The 22,433-nt window shown below is 51.7% G+C and overlaps 1 protein-coding gene across 2 annotated transcripts in view; it reads right to left on the bottom strand.

Annotated features, from left to right (window-relative positions):
- The window catches only part of KDR (kinase insert domain receptor), a 45,883-nt gene extending 24,179 nt beyond the window's left edge, over positions 1 to 21,704 (bottom strand). For both annotated transcript variants that reach the window (NM_001195670.3, XM_017347243.4), the window contains 14 exon segments: positions 36 to 182; positions 2,211 to 2,552; positions 3,964 to 4,072; positions 5,073 to 5,196; positions 6,163 to 6,319; positions 7,757 to 7,920; positions 8,018 to 8,132; positions 9,044 to 9,221; positions 10,119 to 10,258; positions 10,775 to 10,943; positions 11,517 to 11,647; positions 14,947 to 15,143; positions 16,768 to 16,861; positions 21,357 to 21,704. In NM_001195670.3, coding sequence (NP_001182599.1) covers positions 36 to 182; positions 2,211 to 2,552; positions 3,964 to 4,072; positions 5,073 to 5,196; positions 6,163 to 6,319; positions 7,757 to 7,920; positions 8,018 to 8,132; positions 9,044 to 9,221; positions 10,119 to 10,258; positions 10,775 to 10,943; positions 11,517 to 11,647; positions 14,947 to 15,143; positions 16,768 to 16,861; positions 21,357 to 21,423 — 2,134 coding nt within the window. In that variant the 5' untranslated portion in view covers positions 21,424 to 21,704.
- Between the last annotated feature and the right edge of the window lie 729 nt (positions 21,705 to 22,433).

Genomic DNA, 22,433 nt, shown 5'->3' with positions numbered 1-22,433 from the left:
GGGAAAACTGAGGACAGCAGACAAGTTGTAACCACCTGAGTCTTCTACCAGCATCTCGTTGTCTTTGAACCACGTGAACTGTGGCGGTGGGTTCCCGGACGCCATGCAGGAAACTTCGATGGTTTCACCGATACTGGTCGTCTGATTCTCTAGGCTGCCCGTGATCACGGGGGCCATCCGCTCTGTGCACAGAGAAAGAAAGCCATTGAAACACGGTCAGAACTTGCGGAATGCTCTTGGCATCTGTAAATTTTCAGACAGTTTAAACCTAGAGAACAGCAGCATGCTGATTTACTTAGCTGCAAACACACAGAAGCTGGCCACGGTACCGCAGAGCCCTCAGTACAGTCACGCCAAGCACGTGAGACAGGACTGTTCAGGTTACTGAGTGCCTTTGGCCACACGTACTAGTGGGTCTAGCAGTCATCACACCACAAGGCCAAGGTTCCAGGATCACCTTTATAGATTTTTTCCTCTAATCAGTCAAGGTTTCCCCAGGGGAAAACTTGCCTCCCGAGAAAGTTCTAGATTTCTGCCTTGTTCCATTTGGAAAGCACTCAACTTTGGTGTGATTTGAAAAACAGAGAATGCCTTATATTCGCTTGGCAACTTGGGCGAAACTCATTATATTGTTTCTCCTCACTATCAACTTGATATGACAGACAGGCTAAATCAGCCTTAGTTCACAAACAAAATAGCTGCAACTCGCGGCAGTTACACTTCTTGTCCAAGCCCTGTAACTAAGTAAACAGTTGAACTAATAATAGAATCCAGTGAGCTGAAAAGACCAGTCCAGTGCGGTTTCCAATAAACCACAAACAAACAAAACAGCAAGCCCCAAAGGCTGGGTCCAGGATTGAAGGGCATTTGTTGAAACGCATGGCAAACCTTTAGATATGTTTGGGTGATTTACACGCATCATTAGACAGCTGTGGGAATATCTCATCCAAACCGACTGAACGTCAACGGGAGTCACGCTGAAAGAATCCACGCGACCCTCAGCACTAGGAGCTGACCTCCACGACCCTCTACATTGGCGCCGAGGCAAACGCAGTGGACTCCAGCCTCGTTGTAAGGACAGAGTTTAGGAAAACAGCTAAGGAGTCCTCGAAGAAGCAAGCCGCTTGCTTTGAATGCTTCCACTGCTTTGGAATCAGACCACTCAGCAATGTCTACGGAGCACACGGGGTCACACATGCAGTGGGATTTGAAGGGTCCGGGAGAGGCTGTGACACAAGAATCTCTCCAGACAGCTGACCACCAAACCCAGCGACGTCACCTAGCGTCTGTCTGAGGCTAGCCCTGGAAACGTGCCAAAGCCTCAGAGCAAGGTGCTAGTCCTCTAAAAGTTTGGTAGAGAGAAGTTTACCTGGGCAGGACCCTCTCTGGGGACACACACATTTTGGGAATCCCGTTGAAAGGAGGTGGGAAGTGGAGGGGAAATAGCGCAAAGAATGACTCCCCAAATCTGTCTGATTTCCTGCAGAAACAGAGACCTGGCTGGCGGGCTTGTGCACGAGACACACACTTAGACAGGTGCAGAGAGTGACACAACAGGAAACTTAGCAACAATCTCCTCCTTGGAAAATCATCCCGTTGGCCTTGAACTGTGCCAGACCACTTGGGCTGACCCAGAAGCACAGGCGCTGAGCACAGCACCCTTCCTGTGGGCTCGTCTAGATCCTAAGCTCAGCCCACCATCACACTCCGCAAGCAGCAGAGATGATCCCAAGCACCTAGTCTGTACCACTACGTCCGATGACTAGCGCTATGGCAGGGAACGAAGCAGGAAACACGCCCCCTTCCTCTTGACAGAGCCCAGTGGGCGCCTCTGTGCTCATCCTGTCCATCCTATTCACCCCTGCGAACTTCTGGCCTTCCTCTAGCTCTCAGAAGGCATTCCACGAGCACGTGTCTACTGGAATACGTGAATGCCCAAAAATAAGGCAGAACAAGCAAATCCCTTGCAGACACGAGTGAATTACCCCAGCACAAGACTGGAAACAATCCTGTTATTATCGCTTTGTAAGATACCACCTCACCGTTATTAGCTTTTTTGTAAGCCTGGACAATTTGTAAACAAATAAGTTATGTGTGCACCAATCTGTTTCACAAGCTTGAAGAAGACAACCATCTTCACACAGCACCCAGTGACACTGCATTTAAGGCATCGACTTGACTAGGCAGGATGAGCCCGAGTCCCACCCTACCTAAGACTACGAGTTGTCTGACCACGCAATGCCTCTTCTTGGTCTTCTTGTCTTGAGCAAAGCAGACGTAGTGGCCCTGGTCCTGCAGGGAAGCATTCTGGAACTCCGTGATCAAAATGTCATTGGTGCTGTTGGAGAACACGGTGGCATTCAGTCTCGCGAGAGCACCCAAGTTCTCGCAGACGGGCACAGGCAGCTCTCCTGCGTGGACCGGCAGGGCCTGTGGGCCGAGCTTGCACCACGTGAGGTTCTCAAACGTGGTCCTGTCTGCGGAGCACCACAGAGACACGGTCTCCTGCTCCGTGGGCTGGGTGCTCGGGTGCAGAGTAATCTCGGGACCCCCTGAAATGGAAAGCCCACAGTTAGAGCGCCCATGTGACCTGGCACGGCCCACCACTGTCCTCTCGGTGGCCCCGGACTGCTGCGACCGGCCCGAAGGAGAGAAGCCCCTGGGCCCCCACATCATGTACTGCACCATTCAGGTCCCAAAACGTCCCTCGTGGCCAAGATGTACTGTTTGGAAATGTCAATGAATTCCCTAGATACTCATCACGTCTCTACCTTGAGCTCTAAGGTGTTACAACGCAGCCGGCTAAGCTGCCATGTGCGACACCCCCATCCCACATCAGAGTGCCAGTTTGAGTCCCGGCCACTCAGCTTCCCAGCTGGCTCCCTACTAATGCACCCTGGGAGGCAGCAGCTAATGGCTTAAGTTCTTGGGCCCCTGCCACCCATGTGGGAGACTCAACTAGAATTCTGGGCTCCTGGCTTCAGGCTGTCTGAGCCCTGACTATTGAGAGCATTTCATTGGAAGATATCTCTCTCTCCCTCACCCTCTCCCTCCCTAAAAAAGGATTTTTAAAAAAGCCTAAGGGAGAGTTTAGATGACTCCTGACTTGCAATGAGTCATCCTGGGGTTCTTCAACTTTATGGCAGCGAGAAAGAACATCCATGAAAATATTCTGTTTCTCACTTCCAGGACAGTGTTCAATATGCCACGTGAGCTACGTAACATCTTATTATAAAATAGGCTTTGTCTGGGGTGACTTTGCCTAACCGTAGGCTGGTGCACGTATTCTGGGCATATTCAAGATCGGCTGGGACAAACCATAATGTTCTGGAAGGTAGGAGTATTCAACGTATTTTCAACTTATGAAAAAACGCATTTTCAATCAACTCTCAATGTGAGATGATCCTATCAGCCTCAGTCAAGGGGCATCAGTATCTAATCCTAACACAGAATTTGAAAAATTAGCTCCCCACCAGTGCAGAACACCTATTGGCACTGGAGCTATGTTTATCACAACCAGTCAGCACAGCCTAAATATCTTATCCTACACAGTCAGCTATGGTTTATCCATAAAACTAAGACAAAGACAACTCAAACTAAGATTTGCTGATTTGCAAACTCAATCTGCTCTCGCGTCACCCGACTGCCTCCAGGAAACCCAACCCGTCTACTGTTGAACGAGGGCAGCAGAATTTATCGATTGTCAATATGGCACGCACATGCTACAGTCTCGTGCCCACACCATCAATATGGCACAGAGCTTGTGACTTAAAGCTCACGTGACATCATTCTCACTGCAGTGACGTCAGACACACTGGCATTTGAACATACGGACAAATCTGCCGATCAGCAACCCAAGTTCCCTTCCCCAAGGCCACGCCACTCACAGCCATGCAAGGACAGAGCCGTGGGGGGAGGCACTGTGTGAGTGATCCCAGCCAGCCCCCCGACAGCAGTACTCACTGGTCACGTGGAAGGAGATGATCCTCTCTCCTCTGCCCACTGAGTTGACCGCTTCACATTTGTACAACGCCGACACGTTCGCCGCTTGGATAACAAGGGTGCTCACAGTCTGTGAGAGCAAACAACCCCAGGTCACAAAGAAAGCAGGCCGTGTGTGCTCAGGCTGAAGTCCCAGAGTCTCCACCCTGCCTACTGCATTCTCGCTACACCACTGACCACTCGCACAGCCACGGAATTGTAACCACGCCAGCACGGAGCTCACACGTTACACAGAAAGGGCTCTGGACACCACGCACTTGACGATGTATTTTAATACAACACCTTCCCCTTCTCGGGCTCGCAAAATCAGGATCACCTTCTTTTTTTTTTTTTTTTTTTTTTTTTTATTTTTGACAGGCAGAGTGGACAGTGAGAGAGAGACAGAGAGAAAGGTCTTCCTTTTGCCGGTGGATCACCCTCCAATGGCCGCCGCTGCAGCCGGCGCACCGCACTGATCCGATGGCAGGAGCCAGGATCCAGGTGCTTTTCCTGGTCTCCCATGGGGTGCAGGGCCCAAGCACCTGGGCCATCCTCCACTGCACTCCCTGGCCATAGCAGAGAGCTGGCCTGGAAGAGGGGCAACCGGGACAGAATCCGGCGCCCCGACCGGGACTAGAACCCGGTGTGCCGGCGCCGCAAGGTGGAGGATTAGCCTATTGAGCCACGGCGCCGGCTTAGGATCACCTTCTAACAGACGGACGCATGAAATGGGGCGAGCGTTTCGCTTTTCTCCAACGAGCTATTCGGAAGTAAGTGGCTCTGCTAGAAGTCGGTGGTGTTTCCTAGCCTCCTTCATACACTAGCATCGTATCATACAGTCACGTTCTCAGTACGCCACCCGTACAAGGGGGCTTCAAAAAGCTCACGGAAAATGGAATTAAAAGATCAATTTATTTTGGTGCACAAGTTTTTGAAATCCATGCATAGTGTTGTTTTTTTTTTTTTTTTTTGTAATACTCATTTCCATGAACTTTTGGAAGACCCCTTCTATCACTGCACTATTCTCCCATGAAAGAGAGAGAGAGAGAGAGAGAGAGAGAAATTTTCGAATTAAAGGACTTCAAGCTTACTTTGTTTTTGCCTTCAATCAGGGCAAACTGATTTTTGCTGCCTTCAATTCTGTTGCCTCCCTGGAAATCCTCCACGTTTCTCCATTCTTTGCAAGTGTATGGGTTTGTCATTAAGGCCGACTGGCTGTAAGAAAGAGCGAACAGATCACTTAGGATTTTGGCTTTCCCTTTTCATAGAAGTCTATTTTTTTCAGCTGTAATATTTAACAGTTGCTAACGTTTCACCACACTCCCTTCCTGGGTAGACATTATATACTTACACCTATAGGTTACCTTTCTCTTGAAAACAGAGGAATTAATATTGTAAAGTGAGGGGTCGTAGGACTGATCGGAACGTAGAAAAAGAACGGTCCGTCGTCACGTATGTGGTAGGATTCGGTCCCCAGATCAATAGCAAGGAGAGGACTCCGACCCGGGCCCTGTGTTCCTAGAAACAGCTGTCAGGGCAGCCACACTGCGAGATGTGGCGCCAATTAAAAATAGGCCTGGACAGAGGGGGGACGGTTCGAGGCGGACCCACTCAGGATACAGGAGGGAAGCAGCTATTTTGGGAACAGCCTCCATTCATAAACGTGACGACAGACATTCACGTTGGTTCAGTTCAAAGGAAGGCAGGGAAACTTCCAAGCCACTGGATTTGTGAAACTCATTCCCCGGCCAGCGGCTGCGGAAGAAGCTCCTCGTGGCCATGGCGAAAACAACAACAGGAAGTAGCCGCGAGGGGCTGATGGGCTGCTTGTTGTCCTGTCCTGTCCCCTGAGGATGTCCGCACTTGTGTGAGAACTTGATAAACCAGGCCCGAGGCTGCACCCACCGGAAGGCAACAGCGCACTGGCCCCCGATTGGGCGGAGAGAAAGCCAAGGTGGAAAATCATCCAATTGAGCGAAGCACCTGCTATTGGAGAAGTGTGCCCCAGGCCGCCCCAAGAGGAGACAGCCAGCTTGTCCCAGAGTGGGACCCCCGAGCAAGCCAAGACAGCTCTGACACAAAACCCCAGGAAGCGGGAGAAGACCTCGCCCCCTCCCCAGGGGTCGCCGTCTTGGTTTAGAAGGCGGTGACAAGGAGCTGCACGGCCCCAGGCCCACTCACCTGGCCTGCTCGGAGCACTCCTCCTCCAGCTGCCAATACCAGTGGATGTGGTGCGGGGGAGGCACGGCGTACACGGTGCAGGTCAGCGTCTGCGAGCTGCCATACTGGTAGGAGTCCACAGGCGAGATCAGAGACTTCTCCCCAATCTGCGGCGGCACTGGAGGCGGGACAGTGAATCCGTGAACTGTCAGTCAGCTCAGGGGGTCGCACAGGAGAGGCGTTCCCGACCAAAGGAGAGCTTTGCATTGTTTTGTTTTGTGTTTAACGTTTTTAAACTGCGATTAGCCTGCACTACAGGAACAGTGTGCTATGTAAGACGTGCCTACACTGCAAGCTGATCGCCTCCAGGCACTTGGCACTTCCGTTTCCTTTTCATTTCTCCCTGTGTGCAGCCTGCCCTCTTCCAGGGCTGCCGGCACTGCACACTGAGGTGCCGTGAGCTACAGTCACCCCTCCAGGCCTGGGGCGCTCTGCCGCTTAACGCCATCTATGCTTCTGGGCCCACTTTGGACTTCAAAGGACAGCTGGGACAGGACACCTGAGGTCCCGTGATACCCATCCTAAGAAGCAGACAGGGGCTGGCGCTGTGGTGTAGCAGGTAAAGCCACCACCTGCAGTGCCAGCATCGCACTATGTCCTTCTGGTCGACCAGAAGGCTCAGGTGGTACTTCCATTACCCCCCTTCTCCCATGCAGCAGGGCAAATGCTAAGTGAATCAGATGTGCGCTGACTTCATGAATGGATGAAATGGGGACGATTCCCTGCCGTGCCTCCGTCTTTATTTCTTGTACGCTGCCTCAGCTCCGGCCACTGCCTCTTCTCCAAGCCCCGCGCCCTCACTGCACACGAGCACCTGTTCAGAACACGCGATCTTTAAACCCATCCCTGCAAAAAGGAGGGACGCCACGCTCAGTGCCATGAGAACGGCACACACATGAGCATTTTGAAGACCCCAAGAAGTTCTGCAATTACAAAATGTATTTCACACCATCAGGGCAGCTTCCCCACGAGTGTGACCATTGGACCCTTCCTTCCCCATCCCAAACATTTCGTTAGCCCTTTGAGTGTGGGAAAACAAGTCATCCTGAAATTAAAAACTTACTGTCGTCCCTCCAGCTCAGAGTCAGATGCTGTACTCCCGTCCAGAACAGTAAAAGTTCCAACCAAGCCAACGCCCTCTGAGCTGGGACCTGCCCGTGCCCCCCTGAAACGCCAAGTGCAGCCTTGAACTTCAAGGAGAGCCTCGGACATCTGTGCACCAGGCGCGCAGCTCCACGAGACAGGAGCGCGGGTCCCGCGGCCCAGGCTGACCACTGTCCCTGGGGGCGTTCTTGGCCACCGAGCCAACCATCTGCTTTAATCTTGCATTTGGCCACCAAACAGCTCACGGACAGGGCCTCTTGAGCCAAAACACGGCTGCAGGGTAGCACACAGTCCCACATCTCATTGCAAGTCCGCTGCCCCAGCCAGTTTTGTACACGGGCTCTGTCATGATATGGGTGACGGAGCAGGACACAAAGCCGTGGTGGCTTAGTGGCACAGGAAGACAAAACCACGCCCCTCAAGTCAGTCTTGGAGAACAGAGCAGACTCACCATTCACAACCAGAGACACCACGTGGCTCTGCTTCTCCCTGGTGATGGGGTTGGTGAGGATGACGGTGTAGTTTCCCGTGTCTTTCTCACTCGCCTCCGAGATGGTCAGTACGTGCCCCACTTTAATCGTGTGATTGGACTCCAGGAGTCTTCCATTTTTATACCTATGATTCCAAAAAAGCAAAAAAACCCGGGAATGAGTGCCATGGAAGCATCTGCCTTCTTGTGAAACAACACTCTTTATTTCATCCCAGTAGTTACCATTTGATTTCAGGCGGTGGGTAGCCCAGCCACCTCACGGGGACTCGGATGCGCGCTCCCACCGCGGCCTCCACCAAGGACTCCATGCCACTCCCAAAAGCAACAAAAGGCTTCTCTGGAAGAAAACAAAAGTCGTTATTCTCATAGGTGTCAACTTTCGGAGAGTGGCTGTTGGGCTTGGTTATCGTTGTTATTGTTATTCTTTCTTATTTCATGGGAAAAGCCGGAGGCCCTGTGAGTGAGCAGGTGTGGCTCTGGGATTCCCCACCCTGTCCCTGTGCAGGTCACACGCCAGCGTCCCCAGGGCCGGCCTCAGCATCTGCTTTTCTGCTGCCTACTGCACTCGCCAGCCTCCTGGCTCCTCGGGTCTCAGTTCCAGCCTTTGCCCCTCTCGGCAGTTTTCTCTGAGTCTCCCAGGGTGCCTCCTACCCCCGATACCTCGTACCCCGCCACGCATTGGGGAGCCTCAGGACTCGGTCCACAGGACTGCTCTAAGTCATCCTCCGACCTCAGAGTTAAAGCCCCAGCCCCAGTTACCTCCAGCCAGATGTCTCTGGGCTCCAGGTTAATATGATAAAACCCCCATTGTATGTCTAACGGACATCTCCATATGAATGCACCCAGCACTGTTTCCCCAAACCCCACACTCCCCTCCTCACCCCCTGCCAGTCCTCCATTTCTCAGTCACGCCACCATCTGCTCATGCTCAAGTTCAAAGCCATCGTCCTCTCTTTGCCTCTTGCACCTCATGGCCAACGAACCCATCGGCAATCCTGTGGACACACCTCCAAACCACAGCCAGCATCCATCACTCCTCCCTCCTCCATCTCGCCCCTCAGTGGTGGCACTTCGCCTCCTAACTGGTCTGCCCTTACTTCCCTAAAGTCTTCCCTATAGCAGAGAAATCCTATCAAAACAAAGCCAGAACACCTCTCTCTCCCTCTCTCCCTTGGATCGCATAAAAACTGTAAAACTTCTTTAAAGAGGCAACTGTAACTTAGTTCAAGTATGTCGGCCGTGACTTACCGTGGACTCTGACGAAAGTGCTGTTCCTCTTGGTCATCAGCCCGCTGGACGCCGCACAGATATACCACCCTTGGTCAGCCCGGGTCACGCTCTCGATCGTCAAGGTGCTCAAGAATTTCTTCATCTCACTCCCAGGCTGTGTCTTTAGCTCCCGGTTCACAACTTTCTTCGGCGGGTGCTGGGGGAAAAAAAAAGGAGTTGATCGTGTTGCCAAGCCTGGCGTGGCATGACCCGGGAGCTTCTAGAAGCCCACAAGATCAAGTCTTTGCCGTCGCTGGACACTAGTTATGGGGGATGCTCACATCACGTGGTTGGTTTCAGGAAAACACTCCTAAGTGGAACCGACCGTTTTATACACTTTACACAGTGAGCGTGAGCTGGGTGCTACTGCAGAAAGGCAAGCAAACATGGGCTGTGTTTCAGAAAAGCTGTGACTCCCGCCACCTCTTAAAGTGCTTTAAAGGCAAAATGGATCAAATCTTCTGGGGAGGGGCCAGCACTCTAGGGCAGCAGATTGAGCCTTCTCTTGTGATGCCAGCCTCCCTATGAACACAGGTTCGAGTCCCGGCTGCTCCAGTTCAGATCCAGCTCTCTGCTAAGGCACCTGGGAAAGCACTGGAGGATGGCCCAAGTCCTTGGGGCCCTGCACCCACGTGGGAGACCTGGACAGAGTTCCAGACTCCTGGCTTCGGCCTGGCCCAGCCCTGACCACTGTGGCCATTTAGGGAGTGAACTGGTGGATGGAAGATCTCTCTCTCTCTGTGACTTTAAACAAATAAAATAAAAGTTTTTTTTTTTTTTTAAATCTTTGTAGAGTAGCGAAATACAACGTGGAAATACGTAATCATGACACAAAACAAATACTCAACGTGGCTGGAGCAGTGGAGAGAGCTCTCTGCACTGCGTCTTTTTGTGAGTGTTCTACACTGAGTGCAATTCTTTTTAAGTGTGTGTGGGGTGGGGGGGAGGGGTGGTGTTAGACCCTTATAGTTTATCTGGCCAGAGAGCCCCTATCTCATCAGCAAACTTCGTGAGGCTTATTATCAAAGCATGCGCAGGTCTGGCAGCCAGTTACCTTCAAAGAAGGGTGCTCCCAGTTGAAGTCCAGCCCCACATTCAGCTCCGTTCTCGCTGTGCAGTTTAAGACAAGCTTCTGTCCCACAGACAGCTCCACACCATGAGGGGGGCTCACCAGCACGTCATAAATCCTGTACCCTAAAGCAAATCGGTTGAAAAACCAATCTGAAGTGAGAGGCAATGCCAACCTACAACTTGGCACAGATTTTTATTTCTTAATAATGCAACTTTAAAAGCTGCCACATCGTATTTTCCCTGAAGGCTTTACGGGTACCCAGGAAAATGGCCCAGAGATGTATAGGGTCTCAAAGATGTTGCAGCCCAGTGGGCAGAAAAGGAATCAGCTCGGGTGGTCAGGGGGCCTTCAGTAGACCGCTGAGCTGCCCACAAAGCAGATACAAAGAAAAACTAAACGGATGTCAAGCAGTGGTCTCACCACTGAATTCTTCACGTGCCCCTGCAACAACTCTTTTTCCTCCTTGTTCTTAGCAAGGAGGGAGAAAAACTCAACTGCAAGTGGGTTTACTTGGAAGAGACGAACAGATGTCCTGAGCTGCCCCACAGCACGTGCTGAGTTAATAAACTTCCCTTGTCCCTCATCCTCCGCCTCCTCATTGTCTGGTATCGCGACACAGACGGGAAGGGCCGTCTTACCTACAACCACGACTATGTACATGATGGACTGGTAAGTCTCGTCGTGGATTTTGGCCTCACAGAAGACCATGCCAGCATAGCTGATCATGTAGCTGGGGATGCTGAAACCCTTCTTGCTGTCCCAGGAAATTTTGTCCCCATCAGGAACAAACCTCTTTTCAGGATACCTCTGGGTGATAAAGAAAAAAGAAAATATATCAAATATGTGATCCAGGGCTAGCCACAGCACACTGAAGATCGCTAGAGAATTCATCTTCACTCGCAGGAGACAAGCTGGTTTTATCTACTGTCGTTCTCAGCGTTGCTGAAGGACCTGTAGCTCACTGTGGATGCTGCATCATAAATAGGCTGCCCATCTTAAAATTAGCTTAAAAGGATAAAACCTAGGGCACTGTGGCGTAGCAGGTGAAGCCGCCACTAGCAGTGCGGGCATCCCATATGGGCGCCAATTCAAGTCCCGGCTGCTCCACTTCTGATCCAGCTCTCTGCTATGGGAAAGCAGTAGAAGATGACTCAAGTCCTTGGGCCCCTGCACCCACCTGAGAGACCCGGAGGAAGCTCCTGGCTTTGGTCTGATCCAGCCCTGGCTGTGGCAGCCCTTTGGGGAGTGAACCAGCGGATGGAAGATCTCTCTTTCTCTCTCTTTCTCTCTCCCTCCCCTCTGTAATTCTGCCTTTCAAATAAATAAATCTTTCAAAAATCTGATAAAACCTAGGCAGAGACTGAAGAAGGTGTGGCTCACCGCACAGAGTGACACGTTGAGGTTTGACGTGGACCCCAGGCACGGAATCACCATGGTCTTGTTTTTGTTCTCAGTAATGAACACAACGCCGTGCTGGTCACTCACAGACGCAATGAACGGAGATCTGTAATCTGGAAGGAAAATCAGTGCCTCGGTGAGTCTGCAGTGTTTACTAGAAGGCCTGGCTGTCCGTCAGGCGCAGACTCCGCCCAAAGAAGGGAACAGCTCAAAACCTCACACAGGCCAGGCACTCACAGGTGGTCTGCAGTGGACCTGGGACTCCAGCAATGTGCCACAGGAGGGCACGTGTGTGTGCATGTGTGTGCGTGTTTGTGTTTGTGTGTCGCAGTGCATGTTGTGTATATGCATGTGAATGTGTGTTCATGTGTGTATACATGTGTGTATGTGTGGTGTGTATGTGCATGTGTGTTCATGTATGTATTTGTATGTATGCAATGTGTGTTGTGTATCTGCATGTGAATGTGTGTATACATGTATGTGCATATGCGGTGTCGTGTGCATTTGTGTGTATGTTCATGTGTGTGCATGCATGTGTATGTATGTTCACACGTATTTGTATGTATGCAGTGCATGCTGTTTATATGCATGTGAATGTGTGCAATGTGTGTGTGTGTGTGTTCTTGTGTGGTGTGTGTGTATGTTCATGTGTGAACGTATGTTCATGTGTGTGTGTGCAGTGCACATTGTGGACATGCATGTGACTGTGTGTGTGTGTGAATGTGCATGTGCACATGTTTGTGTGTGCACACTTGTGTGCTTATGTGTATGTGTATTTGTGTGTGTATGTGTGTGCATGTGTGCATGCGTGTGGGTGGGTGGGTATATTGTGTGAATGCGTGTACCTGTGTCTTGGTGTATGCATGTGCGTGCATATGTGTGAGTATATGAAAAATGTGGAAGACAACTCCCAGAATGAGGGTAACTCTTTTCTGCAAGAAACATCAGCAAGTACAACATATTTTATAGCTATCACATTTGACATCCTGATCTGTACAATTTTTTTAAAATGAAACATCTAATTGAAAATTTAATATTAAATCTCTATACTTAACCTGCAACTTTTACTGGCATTAAAAAACTAATTTGCAATCTATTTAGGCAATTAACATAAATGTCATGAAGATAAATGAATGATCACAAAAGATCTTTAACAGAAAATAGCTAACAATCTTTTAGTATTTGCCCAACTATGCAAGAGAATGCTTAAGTGGTCATTTTACGGCTGTGAAGACTAGAGGGGACGTAAAGGATGCTCCTCACATGGTTACTGCATGCAGTTCAGGGTCAACAGTCAACAGCACCCTCAGGCAGAGCACGAGGAGAGCCGCGGGGGGGAAGGCTAAGAGAAAAACCCAAGAGGCTTCACATTGTTCCGGTGCCATCCACGCGGTGTCGGCGAGCCGCTGGGGGGCCACACGGGAAATCTCAGAGAACTTCTCACACTGCCGTGCCCCAGTGTTTGCAGAGCACTGGGTGATGGCCGGCAAAGGAAAGAGTTAACCCAACCAAAGGGAACAGAGGCAGCTAGCAGCCTGCCGCAGCCCAGGCTGCATTTCCTTCCCAGCTGGAAAACTCGGAGAAGCAGCCGATCTAGCCCCCACATGCCATAGCCATTATCTTCTGAGGCCAGGGCTGGCTCCCCGGCTCCATCCACGGCTGCAGGAAGTAAGGTGGGGGCAGAGGGGGCGGTGCAGTCTTATCCATAGGGAACACTATAGTGTTGGCTTTCCCATTGTCAAACTTCACAGGCCGAAATCTGGACAGCTCTACTCTTAGAACTTCAGGGCTTAGACAGGAAGCAGAACTTAACGCTATCCCCAAAGGCAGGTAGTACGCAAATAAACAGTGCCAGAGGTTGCTACTACTTAACACTCTCTCCCGTTCGTCCTCATCTTACGAAATACTACCACACGGAGCCAGCCTTTGGAAGCCAAATTAACCCCTTGACGTAAGACTAAAGCTATTCCGCAAATCAATTCTATTTCAGTGTCCCCCAAAAAAGGAAATAAACAAAAGAAACCCAAACAACCACCCATCCTCTCAAAATAAAATGTTTACTGTAACTCGTGGAATGAGTTTTCTCATGCCTCCAGGTTTCCTGACTTGGGCAGAAGGAAATAAGCATATTCAGCGGGAGAGGCTGATCTCGTAGTATTTCCAGACAGGCTGAACGCAGGAAATCCTTGCAATCTTCTGAGCGAGCCTCCTCTCCCAGGGCTGCCAGATCAAAAGGAGCCAGAAATTCTCCACTATCCCAGCCCTGCCTCTCTCGAATCCTGCACGAGGGGCCGGGGGAGGCAGGCACCGACACACACAAGTCTGTCTGGGATGGGCTCACCCCAGGCAAAAACAATTCTCAAGCGTTGTGCAACCCAGGAGTGTCACAGGCTGTCCTGCTGCCCTGCCCGGCCCGTATCGCACTACTGCAATGTGAGTGGAGACAGGGGAGTGTGTTTCTCAAAGCTGATGAGATTCTTATCCCGGAAAAAAAAAAAAAAAAAAAAGTCCAAATCCTCTTCAGCTGCCTCAAATCCTCTGGGAAATGAAGAGGCACAGAAAGGGTTAAACAAAATGTCTTCAAACGTTCATCCTCACGGAAAAGAAAAATATTTAGGCTGTCCAAGCAAAACATGATGCAACGTGCAACACTTACTTTCCCCCCAGTTATACAGAACGATTGGTATCCTGGTTGAGTAGGGCTCTCACAGGAAGATGGGGGGGTGGGTAGGGTAAGACTTTGAAAACACAGAAGAAAGTATGCACCGCACCGCAAAGCCGGGACGTGGGCAACACTGCCGTGTTGATGTTCAGCTGGCCTGCTTGGCATCAACCCCAAATCTAAAGGCCAATTAGACCATCTAAGTGAAGGAGAGAGACACTCTCATCAAAGGCTCCTCGGAGGCAGTCTTCACCCATCGACACACAAGTACGGGAACTGCCGTTTCCACAAAGGCTAAGCAGGAAGAGAAGTTCCTCCACACAGCAGAACGCCAGAGCCCGCGGTTCCTACCCCACACATTCTTCAGAAAATCTCCTCTCTGTTGTAGATAAACTATCTCACCACAGGGACCTCCCCACAAGTCACCTCCAAATCATCCTTGATTTCAAAGATTTCCAGCTTTTTGCAAGTACCAGAAGGCTCTTTTTATGAGCCTCTGTAGCCAAAGGTGAACACGGATTCACCTTCGACACAGAGATGAGAATCAAACCAGTTGGGCAAAAGCGAGACAGCTCCAGAACTAACCCATGAGTCATTTCTCAAGGAGGCTGTCGCAGAGGGGAGTTCTGTACAATCCATTTGGCCAACAGCGTGACAGCGAGACTTCTCTCGGACTCCATTCTTCTTTGTGCCTATTGGGTTTTGCCACCAGTAAATCAAGATGGGAATGAATTCTGGTCCAACACTTACCTTGAACATAGACATAAACAACAGAGGCCATATTGGTGTCCTGGTAGAAGCACTTGTATGCGCCGGTGTCATTGGCGATGACTTTGGCAATTGTGAGTGTCTTGCAGAACAAGTCATCGCTGCACTCTGTCACCTCCACCCTCTCCTCGGAGCCGCTCTGATGGTTGGGCCAGAGCCAGTCCAACTCCCGCTGGCCCCTGAAAGAATCGATCCAGGGAGGTTTGTGGCAGGTGCTACCCTATGAGACTGGTTCTAAGAACACAGAAGGTTGGGTCCTGAAGCTTGGGCAAACTCCTCAACAGACAGAGTGAAACCCTTCAACCAATAATGGCAGGTTAGATGAACATTTGACAAAAAGCCACAGACTCCACTTGAGAACCCACTTAGAGGGTTTCCAGAGTTTCCCATTAATTCAGGCTTTCATTGAGTTAACATATTGATTTGAGCAACCACTATGTGTTAAGCATTTTGAAGGACTGGGGATGCAACAGTGAACAAGTCAGACAAAAATCAATGTCTTTTTTGGAACCTTAATCTAACTGGAGGGCATAAACAAAAAGTATTAAAGGTGGTGATAGGACTGCAGGGCAAAACAGAGGAGAGAGAGAGAAAAGAGTGGACGGTTCTGGACGAAGCTGGCCACGTGATTCTGAGGGACCACAGTGCTCCAGCAGGGGAACAGCATACGCGAACCCTCGGCACAGGGAGCATCCAGGGTATCAGGACCAGCAAGGAAGCCACACAGCCAGGGCAGAGCGGGCACTGAGGGGAGTGAGGGGTGAGGTCGGGAAGGCGAGCCTTGGAGGACTTTGTAAGGACTGCGTCAAAACACAGACTGCTCCCGCGGCAGCGTTCCACCACCAGCTCCCAGGAGCACAGTCACCACCAAGAACACCTTCATTCAGAGAACTTGAAATCTCCAGGAAGCTGCAACCATCAGCCCACTCCATGGCCTCTTCAGAACCCAAGACAGCTTCATGCAGAGTTGCCAGAAGAGTGGGATCTTTGGGGATCTTAAACAACCTTTGTTTTCAAGGTGAGAATGAGGACAGTCTACCTGAATGTGTCTTGAGCTAGCAAAGCTATCGAAACAGCACCAGCTACACGTTTTGTCCCAAGGGCTACTTCTTGACAACTTGCCCTGGATCAGGGGAACGGGGCATCCTTTTGCACTTTGCAATCTACAATCGATGCCCCCAGGTCTTCTACTTTTCCTTCTCAGACAGGGTTTGCAAGGCCAAATTTAAGGATCTCTTCTCTTGTCAAAGAGATGTTTTCCCAGTTATCAACATGCATGAGTATGACTTCGAAGTGGCACACGGGGAGACAGGCAGCCCAGGTCCCCCAGCCAGAGCACACGGCCCATGGGTCATGCAGAACGTTCTCTCATATTCACGATATGTTGCATTGCTCCTACCACAGTCAGGATTTTATCATGAAACACGCGCCTAAAAAGATGTCCAGGAGCCAGGCCAAGTGTGCTAAATACAGCCCAAGCATCTACACCTTTAAGGGTATGTCTGCAACTTGGTTTATGCATTCAATATTTAATGAGTGCTCACTATGTACTAGGTGCTGTACTGGTGTGTGTGTGTGTGTGTGTGTGTGCAGAACACAGTAGAAAAATATACCAGCCAAGCAGTAGAGAATATTTGATAGAAAATGTGTCCCATTTTTGCATTATATCAGTTCTTAGCCACCTCCCTACACGTGAACAATTGCTACAAATTTATTATAATTCTGCTGTCACAGAAGTTACCTTCCCTCAAAAAGCAATGAGGTCTTTCACACAGGAAATACGAATCTAAAATGAATCCTTACCTGCAAGTAATTTGGAGAGTTGAATTCGCCATAATTGTAAGGATGTCTTTTTGTGTGCTGAGCGTGGGTGACTCCAGCGAGACACCAGGCAAACCTGGAAACAAAGGAAATAAATGAGCGGCCCTGCCACTTAGCTGGACTCATTAGGAAACACCTTCCATGAACAACTCATACTCGGTACTGTAAAAGGCCCCTTCAGCAAGGCATTGTACCCAAGTGGGGATTTACTTCCCACCGTTCCCAGTAAAAGTTCACAAGCTGTGTCCTAACAGGAAGGATGGGCAGACGCTCATCCATGAGCACAACAGCACTGCAATTCACGGAGCCAGGGTGGAGTTCCTGTTTTCCTGCATTGCCAACCTCAAGGTCTTACAAAAGGATGTGGGACATTGAAACCAAATGAGCCTTCAGCTGATGACCTCACCCCTCGGGAAAGGACCCACTGACATTCTTATAAAACATAGGATGTCCACATTGGCCTAATCTGCTGATTAATGAATCCCGCTTGGAGAGATTACTGTGCAGCTCATCTGTGTTCCCTAATAGGGGGAGGGGAGTGTCACAGCTTTGTCTCGTTTTCCTTTATGATGTTCTAGTGCGCTTCTTCTGCAACCGATGTGTCGAGGTGGAAATAACAGCTCGTACAGACTGTGCACTAAAGCTGGGGAGAGCAACCGAGGGAGAGAGGCCGTGTTCCTGTTTCTAGCACACCCCTGCATATTAGCACACTCTGTGCCAGCAGGCTTCAACCAAGCATCACGATAACCAATTCCGACTGCGAGCTCGCAACCTATGCATCAAAGCTCTGAGCCTAACCTGACACCAAGCTTGCAACACAAGAACCTTGTCTTGACCCAAAGACTCAGGAGCCAGGAACCTGTCACGGGATGGATTCTTCACCACGGATCAGTCCACAGCAAGAGAGCAGCGTTCTCTGTCCATCACACGCCAAGGGCCACCACGTGTTGAAAAAGCATCAGAGAGGCCAGCGCCGCGGCTCACTAGGCTAATCCTCCACCTTGCAGCGCCGGCACACCGGGTTCTAGTCCCGGTCGGGGTGCCAGATTCTGTCCCGGTTGCCCCTCTTCCAGGCCAGCTCTCTGCTGTGGCCAGGGAGTGCAGTGGAGGATGGCCCAAGTGCTTGGGTCCTGCACCCCATGGGAGACCAGGAGAAGTACCTGGATCCTGGCTTTGGAACAGTGCGATGCGCCAGCCATGGCAGCCATTGGAGGGTGAACCAGTGGCAAAGGAAGACCTTTCTCTCTGTCTCTCTCTCTCACTGTCCACTCTGCCTGTCCAAAAAAAGAAAAAAAAAGAAAAAAAAAAAGAAAGAAAGAAAAGAAAAGAAAAAGCATCAGAGAAAAACTGTTCACCAGGCTAGGGTCTTTGCAGACGTCAAGATCTTCAAACCAGCAGCTTAAAGACTCGTGTAGACATTGGAGCCCTCAAGGTGCAGGTTAAGAGCTCCACGTTGTGGCATAACAGGTAAAGCCGCCACTGCATCTGCATGGCCGGCAGCCCTTATGGGCGCCAGTTTGAGTCCCAGCTGCTCCACTTCCGATCCAGCTCCCTGCTAATGGCCTGGGAAAAGCAGCGAGAGTTGGACCCCTGCCATCTACGTGGGAGACCTGGAAGAAGCTCCTGGCTCCCGGTTTTGGCCTGGCCCAGCACTGACCATTGCAGCCATCTGGGGAGTGAATGAGCAGATGGAAGATCTCTCTCTCTAAACAATTAATCTTTAAAAAAAATAAAATAAAAATAAAATAAATAAATAAAGCCCTCTGTCCCCCACTGGAGTTTGAGACCTGCCTCTGGCTCCCAGCTCCAGCACCTAGCTAACAAAGGCTCCAGAAACTGGGCTCCTGCCATTCCTGTGGCACATCTGGACTGAGTTCCTGGTTCCCAGCTTCATTCTGCCCAAGTCCAAGTGCTAGCCCAGTCCTAGCTATTGCAGGCATCTGGGGCAGGAACAAGCAGATGGAGTTGGTTCTACCTCAGATCTCTGTCTCTCTCTGTCTCTGTCTTGTCTCTCTGGCTCTTAAATATATAAACAAACAAAAAAATTCTTTTAAATAATCACTCAAGCTTTCCAATCCACACCAAGAACAAATGACTCTCCAGGCCTAAACTAGCCTTGACCTTGCTGGGCAAATAAGAGGGTATGAGCAAATCTGAGCGAGTATGAATAAAGAGAGAATAAGCAAATATCCCGTGTAAACACCCAGTGCAATGAACCTCTGCACCCTCATGTGCACAACCGCAGGCGAAACCAACAACTGACTGCGCGTGTCTCCACACACCCACACAGATGTGCAAAATCGGCTGCTGACCAACTGTACATTTGCTGATGGCTAACACAGCTTTTTCAGAAAAACACCTGGAAATTGAATGACATCAATCAGTCTCAGACAGTAGTTGGCCGACACTGGTCCGGCCTTCCTGGGTTTGGAGCCGTGCGTCTGAAACTTTAGGCTGTGTCCCCCAGATCCACAAATTCGCATGTGAACAAGCATTTCAGGTGCCTCTAGCACAGAGGGCTCGCCCTGGGACAGTGGCAGGTCTTGGCAGTCAGCCATGTTGAATTCATTCGCAGGACACTTTTCCATATGAAGACAGCATACCCACAGCAGGAGAGAAGCCTTCCCTTTGTCTGAGACAGGAAAAAATGAACACAATTCAAATAAATGGACACAGCTTTCAAGCCTGTGGGAAACCCTAGGTTGAGAAACACACTCAAGGCAGTAACTTACTACAACTCGCACACAAGTCTGAGTAGGAAGACACCTGTTAATTGGGCACATTGGTGTGAGACCAAAAAAAAAAAAAAAAAAAAAAAAAAGCAGTAAAACGAGTAGGCTCTCAATAAGCTATGCTCACCCCCAGCACCAAGCTATGAACTCTTGAAAGTCTCCCAAAAGCCATTACTACAGATCCACTCACATTCTAGCTATGCAAATTAGCTATGCAAAAAAAATTTTAAGCTATGCCTTCTATTCACAGGAAGCCAAGAAAACACCAGCGTATTTGAGTCCTGTCTGCAATGAGAATCCATTCCACAAGGCTGTGCTAACATCAACTTCATCTCTGCAGGCCGGTGCTCAATTTTTTGGTTTTTCCCCACTAAGCTTCATTCATTGTCACGGGCAAGGTTGAGTTCTTACTCTTTAGGAAGGTATAAGAAAATAACTGTTAACAGGTGCACGTGCCAGCACTCAATAAAAAGCCCTTCTACGTTCAAATCCCATAACCAACGTTAATTAATTTGTGCACTGTTACCCTTCCAGCTCAAGGCCAGGGAAGCAAACCAACAGTTCTTCTGTCTCTAGAATTTGATGGCACCAATTACAGCCCAATCCAATTAAGCAAGTCACCCGCTCCCAAAGGGTAGCCGCACATTGTACAAGGGCAACCTGATCATCTAGGAGGCACCCCAGGCTTACAGGCAACCCGCTTCTTTATGGGATACAGAGCAGCCACATGTCTCAGGCTCCCGTTCCCCTCCCAGAACCGGGGTTGGGGGAAGAGTGTCCATGGTGGAGCTGACCCTGATGAGCCGAGTCATTATCAAGAAAATTCTATGAAGGCAGACAAAGGCTCTTGGGACTGCGAAGGAGTGCCAGCGACTTTGAAGGCATGGGAGCCATTGTTTCCAACCAAGTGTAAGGAACTTTTTCCTGGCTTTGTTTGACTTTTGTTCCTTTCTCTGATCCTCCTCCTTTCTCACCCTCCAGAGGGTGGAGATCTGAGAGTCAGAGGCTGGGACTGCAGTACAGAGTGCAGCGCGCTGCGCAGAGGAGGGGTGAGGAGGAAAGGGGGAGGAGTTGGGGAGAGAGAGGGGACAGCGACCACATCAAACAGGTGTGTGATTCCCATCTTGAAAGAGGCAGGAGTTTAGGTGGCAAGGAGAGTGGCCAGTGACACTGGCACCAAGCCCCGCAGAGCAAGGTTTCCGAACTTGAACTTCTGTGTGCTAATCCCAAACCCTCCAGCCCTTTGAGAAATGTCAACTTGCTCTACAAGGGAAGCTGTTACTAAGAGACCCTTGGGGAAGCCGTCACCGCCCCGGGGTTCAGCTCCGAGGTCCCCTTCTTCTCTCTGCGAGGAGAGCGGCGTCCGGCACCAAAGAAAGAAATCAAGTTTCCTGCCCTCGGAGCCCAGCTCCTACAACGACTGGGAGCGCACTAGCGTTCGAGCCGCAGGGGAACCGCGCGCCAGGGCCGGCTGGAGTCCCGCAGAGGCGCAGCCGGACGCATGGTGCGCGCCGGGGCGGGAGTGGCCAGCGCAGTCCGACCGCGCCTTGCAGGCTGCCCACTGCCGCCTCCCCGGCGTCCGAAGGTGTGAGCGGCACACCCTCCAGAGAAGGCGGCGGTCCGAGAGCAGCGGCGTGGGAAAAGACCGGGGCGAGAGCTCCAGGGACCACTTGCGGCGCGCACGCGGGCCGGCGTCTCAGCCTCGGCTTCCCGGTTGATAACAGCAAGGCGCCCAGGTGCCGAGTTCCAGCCTGCGAGTTGGCTCGGGCCTCCTGGGCATCCCCATCTCTCCGCCCGCCCCGACCTCTCCACCTGGCTCCGAGGGAGTGGGCTCCTTACCCACAGAGGCGGCCCGGGTCTCCACGCAGAGCCACAGAGCGACGGCCAGCAGCGCCCTGCTCGCCATCCCGCACCTTGCGCAGGGCGCGGTGCCCTGAACTCGCGCGCCGCCTCTGGCTCCCGGCGCCTAGCCCCGCGGAGAGGGTGCCCCGAGGGGCGCGGGCCGCCTCGGAGCGCGGGACCCCGGAGCGCGCAGGGCAAGGGCACTGCGGGTGCGGGCAGGCGAGGAAATCCTGGCTGCGGGACTGGCTCAGGGCTTTCTGTGGAGCGCCCAAGGGATGGCCCGCGCGGGCGCTGGAGACGCGGCGTAGGCACTGAACCTGAGCTCGCGCGGTCCGGACACTCAGCGCTGGGTGGGAGCCGGACCCGAAACTTAGAGTGTGGGGGCGGGGCCGGGGCGGGGCGGGGCGGGGCTCCCTGTGCAGCCGGCTCCACCCCCTGCCCTGGTCCTGGGCGGGGATCCGGGGCTCCCCGCGCCTGCCCCGCCGCGCGTGGCCGGGGCGGGGAGAACGTCCCTGCGCAACAGGTCGGTTTCAGCTGCACGGAGACGCGGCGCGCAGCGGCTGTGGGCCACTCCGAGGCTCAGTCGGTGCTGGCCTCCGAGGTTGGGGAGCGTCGCCCGGAGCGCAGGAGCCACACGGCGCCCTCGCTAGGCGCGTCCGAGCTGTCGGAGCTGATCCGGAGTTCGGGAGCGAGTGGCGGGGCTCCCGCCGGTGGCCTTGGGGTTTTCTGTCCGAGTGCCCGTTCTGCCCGCTTTAGAGCCCGCAGCTGAAGTTTTAAATCCGAACTTGGATGCCTTTAAGCAGAACGCCCACTTGCGCAGTTCGCGACGGCCCGGCCATTGCATCTTTTACCCGGAGGTCTCGGGTTGCCTGCAGTTACCTGCGCAGCCCCCAGAAAGGCGTTCGCGTTGGAGATGTCTGCTTGCCTCTGCCCTAGAAACCTACAGCGGGAGTCCGGGAACGCGAGGAACCCAGTGCTCGTTCCACGGGGAAGCGCCGCTCCGGAGCGGGAGCCCCCCGCGGGCCCTGGGCCAGCTCCCTGCCCAGAGCAGAGCTTGCAGCCCGGGCGGCTCGG

The sequence above is a fragment of the Oryctolagus cuniculus genome, chromosome 8, assembly GCF_051225735.1.
Source record: "Oryctolagus cuniculus isolate XC-2025 breed Fujian yellow rabbit chromosome 8, ASM5122573v1, whole genome shotgun sequence".
Taxonomy (NCBI): Eukaryota; Metazoa; Chordata; class Mammalia; order Lagomorpha; family Leporidae; genus Oryctolagus; species Oryctolagus cuniculus.
The sequence above is the reverse complement of the archived record's forward strand: the minus strand, read 5'-3'. Positions and strand labels throughout refer to the sequence as shown.